This window comes from Cupressus sempervirens, chromosome 4 (assembly GCF_028749045.1).
Source record: "Cupressus sempervirens isolate cs-2001-9-10 chromosome 4, ASM2874904v1, whole genome shotgun sequence".
NCBI classification, from domain to species: domain Eukaryota; kingdom Viridiplantae; phylum Streptophyta; class Pinopsida; order Cupressales; family Cupressaceae; genus Cupressus; species Cupressus sempervirens.
In genome coordinates this window covers 229,746,132-229,751,542 of record NC_143121.1, presented here as the reverse complement: position 1 = coordinate 229,751,542, position 5,411 = coordinate 229,746,132, and the positions used below count along the sequence as shown (strand labels likewise).

The 5,411-nt window shown below is 42.8% G+C and overlaps 1 protein-coding gene across 1 annotated transcript; it reads left to right on the top strand.

Annotated features, from left to right (window-relative positions):
- The first annotated feature begins 3,091 nt into the window (after positions 1-3,091).
- Positions 3,092-4,693, top strand: LOC149560829 (uncharacterized). The gene is made up of 3 exons (XM_089827690.1): positions 3,092-3,709; positions 3,772-4,086; positions 4,253-4,693. The coding sequence occupies exons 1-3, from the start codon at positions 3,092-3,094 to the stop codon at positions 4,691-4,693; spliced, it is 1,374 nt and encodes a 457-aa protein (XP_089683816.1).
- Positions 4,694-5,411: the final 718 nt, after the last annotated feature.

The following is a 5,411-nucleotide window of genomic DNA, read 5'->3' as shown; positions in this document are numbered from 1 at the left end:
TAGGATAAATTTATTAATGTTCAATTGGAGACCAAGGGTCTATGGGACTGAAAACTTACAGAACAAGAAGTTAAAAACCAGCAGACCACCAAACAGTGGTCGGGAAAGCAAACAAAAGGGAAAGAGAATAGATACGAGACACAGACTAAAGGTTCTTCCTAGGCTGGAAGAAGTCCAGCACTGAGAGATACGAACCCAGGCAGGGGAGAGCATGTAGCCGTGTATGAGATGATCCAAACTCATATGAGATCGAAGAGATCTAAGGGCCCAACGTGTGGGCAGCGGAAGCCGCAACTCGGAACGCAATATATATACCAGAATATTATTTCAAATAGTTCACATTCTACTATGTTTTGATGAATGTCTATCATCTCATGCTCCACGGCTTTGTGCAGGGAGAATGTTTGTAGAGGTAGTGGAATACAATGTCATAGCTGTGGATTGTATTTTCCATGAAATCCTTATAAAACTTACTTCAACGAATCCACATTCTACAAGTTATGCATTCGTTTCATTTCAAGCAATTCATTACATTTGTCACTGCCTCCATTGTTCGCAAACATACCCATCGAATTGGAAGCCTGCCTGCCAACGCAAGCTAACATAGGTTTTTGCTTCAGTAAATTCAATGTCGACTATTCTTCAATCCAATCCGAGACCATCTGCCTCACCAATCAATCACAACACTGCATCCCCAGCTTAGCAGATGAAATATCATACCACGACAAATTAGAGATTTTGACCGAATGCCATTAATAGATACAATAAATTCTCGTATAATTCTTTCTCTATTCACGCTATTCTTAACTTAGATATGGTACACATGGAAAGAGATATGACAATAATATCCCATTCCCTATAACAAACTGTACTTTTCGGGATCCATGTATAAAAAATCAAACCCTCTATTCCATCAATTCAGAGTGATGTATACAATACCCTATGACATGGCATATTAATGTCGCTGAGAACAGTGCTGAAAGAAGACAAATTATAGGATAAGGCCAAATGAAAACAGTGATGTAGCAATCCGACGGTTCCCAAGCCTTCTATGGTCGTGTATGCCTCTTATCGATTTGTGCCCCTTGATTTACAAATTCAGGTCACTCCCTTTTGTATAGGGAACGCCTTCGGCGTAATAACATTAAAATAGCATTAAATAAGACGTAATTTGCAAGTATTCTTCCGTCAACTAAAAAACTACATGGACCACACGAGGCTTTTCATAATACAAATGGCCTCAGTTCGATTCAGCCTCCGGATTTAACTGGTGAGAGCTCGCATCTGGACTTTAAAAAAAATACTCTTACAAGAAAACAGTTGATTATATTTTAAAACAAAAAATATCACAGCCATTTTGAATGGAAATGTCGTGCCCTGCTCACAAAAATAAGTCCCCCTGAAGTGTTACCCCGTTTGTCTCAATCTTACCATGTTACCTTCCATCCTCGAGTTCCTTCGCTTCAACTATGGTTTTCAATATTTGAAAAGCAGAGTAAATTACCAATCTCGCATGTGAAGCCCACCAGCTGAAATAGTCCATATCACTGAATCAGTCCGGGTGGGCTGAAACAAAGTATACTGACTTCTTTTATCAAGATTGTTGCTTTTACACTAATTAAAAGCCACCATACTGTAAAGTTTATTATAATTATCTGTCAAGGTCAAAAATTATAATAACGCAGCTATTTTTCCTGTCAAAACCTTGGCTTATTCAGCAAGAAATCGAGCCACTAAAGGCAATAACAATGTTCATCCACTGCGTTGATCCCATTTGCTCTTTGGAATTTTTGCAAAAAGTGATTGGATTTGGCATGCTCTGGTGATGGCATACATTCTCTTCTTGGGAGCAGCTCGCCTGCTTCTAGAAAATGCAAAGCCATTCCCACATCGCACCTTCTGTGGGCGAACAGAAGATCCAACATGAGATATTCTTTGCGACAACTTTCGACCACTTCGCAAAAGTTAAGGAATACTGTGCATCTGTTGCAAGTGAGGCGTCTCAACGTCCGCTTGATGGTCGCTGATGGAAGCAGCATAACAATGGATCTTCGCCCCTTTTAACTTTGCATTTCCAACAGCCGGGCCAGGTTTAAAAAGTAGCTCTTTTAGATCTAAATCCCCACAACTCAAATCCTCAGCCTCACCTCAAAACGAAAGTTGCTAATCTCACCGCATCACTATGCTTGCGCATATCCACTAATGAAAGTAGCGTTGTCAATAATAATGAGGTCCAGACAACCTTTGAAAATGATCAGCTCATGGGAAGAAGTGTAATTCGCATTAGCTTCCAAGGGATTTACGCAGAGTTAGATAGTGGTGATCACACGCCGTGTATGTTGGGTCAATCAAAGAGGCCCCTGTAACACATCAATGCTTCTGCTCTCTCCGAGTGGTCGGCGCCTCCACTGGTTGAAGATGATAAATTTCTACTTCGCCTGCAGATTCCCCGAAGCATTGGGCTAACTGCAGGAAACATCGCTGGCCGATTGACAAGCTTCCGTGCTTCAGATAATCCCCTCTTCTTTGATCCCGTTGAGGTCAGCTTCCCACTGGATTACTCACCGCCCTACAAGTTCATTATAGATAGCATGGTGGAAGGAGCCTATAGTGCAGAGGTTGATGAGAAATTAAAGCTCACCGACCTTGAATTGTACGAGGGGAAATATCAGTGCTGTGAATTGATAAGGTCGTTAATCGAGTATTGGACTTTGGAGGTAATCCCTAATTGGTAATGCAAGGGCCCGGGAGATCATTGTAACAAGATTGGTCCTTTCTCCAATCAAGGGGGCTTCAGCAACTCCAAGATTTTTATTCAAAGACTTGAATGCTTTGAATTTGCTTACGATTCGGATTACAATATCAGCGCTGCTATTGGTGTTTGGCCTGCAGGAGAACACAACAGTGGGAGTTCTGTATCAGGATCTGTCCAAGAGGAGCAAAACACCATGATGATCCAAGGAACATGGAAAAAAATCTCCCCTGGTAAGATTTGTTTGGTGGATGCCTCGCATCTACCCTTTCCCCTGCCCCTTGTGATTTTCTAGTTTGTTTCTACATTCCAAGATCTGTCTCTCTCGAGTAGCGCAATATGGTAGTGGGTTTTATTTCTAGCATTCACGGGGAATCCTGTGAGTCATTTTATCCTCTCTCTTTTGAGCACCCAATACAACCTCGTATATCTCTGCCTTATGGTCTCTATAGTGAAATGTCATACTGCTACGCCAATCATAGCATTGCAGAATCTGTCTTGGAGAGAAAAAATGCAGAGACAATTGCTGATATGATAAGGATGCATTTATTGCGATATCCCTGGGAAAAAGTAGGACATGCAAGGAACGTCTTTTATATCTTAGGCAGAGATCTCTCACTGCATTCAACCATCGCTTCCGCTGAGCTAAACTCAAAAGCTATGATGAATTTGGATATCATAGCGATTGAGAACTTTGTGGGGATGGATATGTCTGAGACATCGTATGGTTTCAACTATGGAAGCCCATCTTGCTTCTTGGAGGAAGACCAAACCTCTCAAGAGAAAAGACCGTTGCTCAAAGTGGCAGCACAGCTAAAATTGCAGGGGATTGTTCTTCCCCTGTTCAAGCTATCAGTTGAGGATGTGTATAATCCGCAAATGGGCAAGATGAATCTTGTAGGCTGCCGTGACATTCGGGCTCTGACAAAAACTCTTCAGAGAAATACTACCATTCATGTACAAGATGGTCTGGATTGTGAAATTGAACTGAAATTACAATATCCACCAAATAATTTCAGGCTTTTGATAGATCAGTGAAAGTGTCAATCAGAAGCAACAGAATAGAGAGCGATCCGCTCCATTTCAAACCAGTGGAGTTCCGTACAGCACCAATTTCCTACATTGGAGAGACAGAAGAGGTGATTCCTGCCAGAATTTTGGAGCCAGTGCTCAAGATTTTGTGTCTCTGCCTTGCAACTATTTCTATAGCGAGTCAATTGGTGTATGTAAGGCGCAATGCAAAATCGGCTGCATATATTTCACTTATAATGGTGGGCATACAAGCTGTTACATTCGCTATTTCTCTCACAGCTGGGATAGATCACTTCTCTTTTGTAAGCTAAAATCCCGCTTCTAAAAAGAGGCATGATAGCTGCTCAATGGAACAAAAACCTCCTCCCCTGTTTCATATCCTAATCAATGCCATGCTATTGCTTGCATTTACATTCACAGTAAAACTTTTCCAAACTGTTAGGCAATTTCGCCTTCGTCTAAGACAAGTACCCAGCGAAAAATGGGTGCTTCTCTGTTGTGGGTTTATGTACACAATTTGTTTCCTCATTGAGTATTGTGCTGGCATTGCTAAACCCTGCTGTAATGTCAGAAGAATTCGGCTCTTGTCCCTATTCCTTTCGGGAGACTGCGTGTGTGAAGATAGATTGGAAGGAGGCGGTTAGGCCATACGTGGTATTGATTCAGGACTTTTTCTTGCTTCCTCAAGTCGTTTGGATTTCTGAATGGAAATGTAAGGGGAAACATCTGAGGAATTGTTATTACCTAGGGATCACTGTGCTGTGCGTGCTTCCCCAAATATATAGTCATGTCTATGATCGCTATTCCCGTCAAGGAAATATCAGATTTGGGTCGATTTCCACCCTGATTTTGGCTGCCGTCATTTACCTCCGTCAATCTGGATCTAAATGTGAAGAAATGCGGAAGTGAAATGAATGTAACATTCAAATCATGAATAATCAAATTTTCCATTGGTGACTAAATCTCATTCTATTTAACCAAACATCTCACGACACGAGCTGACGACAGCCATGCAGCACCTGTATTAACCATACGCTTCACACCATCCCGTTAAGGACAGGCACACTTGTTCATATGTCAAGGGCTGGTAAGGTTCTGCGCGTTGTATCGAATTAAACCACATGATCCACCGCTTGTGCAGGCCCCCGTCAATTCCTTTGAGTTTCAGTCTTGCGATCGTACTCCCCAGGCGGAGTGTTTCATGCCTTAGCTAGGCCCTTGATCCGGCCCCAGCTATAGTAGTTGGGGACCAAGGACGAACACTCATCGTTTACGGCATGGACTACCAAGGTATCTGATCCTGTTTGCTCCCCATGCTTTCGCACCCCAGCGTCAGTGTAGACCCAGAGAGCTGCCTTCGCTTTTTGCGTTCCTTCGTAGATCTTCGGATTTGATCCCTACACACGAAATTCCACTCTCCCCTATCTCACTCAAGTCAATTGGTTCTGAAAGCACCCAGCCAATTGTTGGCGACTTTCACTTCCAACCCTGCAGATTCACCGCCTACGTGCCCTTTACGCCTAGTCATTCCGAATAACACTTGCCCCCCGTCTTACCACGGCTGCTGGCACGGAGTTAGCCGGGGCTTCTTCCTCGAGTCCTGTCATGATCGCGCACTCAACGAAAG

Coding starts and splice junctions, on each gene's coding strand:
- LOC149560829 (XM_089827690.1), top strand. CDS start 3,092: ATGGTAGTGGGTTTTATTTCTAGCATTCACGGGGAATCCTGTGAGTCA. Junction 3,710..3,771: donor AGAGAAATACTACCATTCAT/GTACAAGATGGT, acceptor AAATAATTTCAG/GCTTTTGATAGATCAGTGAA. Junction 4,087..4,252: donor GGATAGATCACTTCTCTTTT/GTAAGCTAAAAT, acceptor GTCTAAGACAAG/TACCCAGCGAAAAATGGGTG.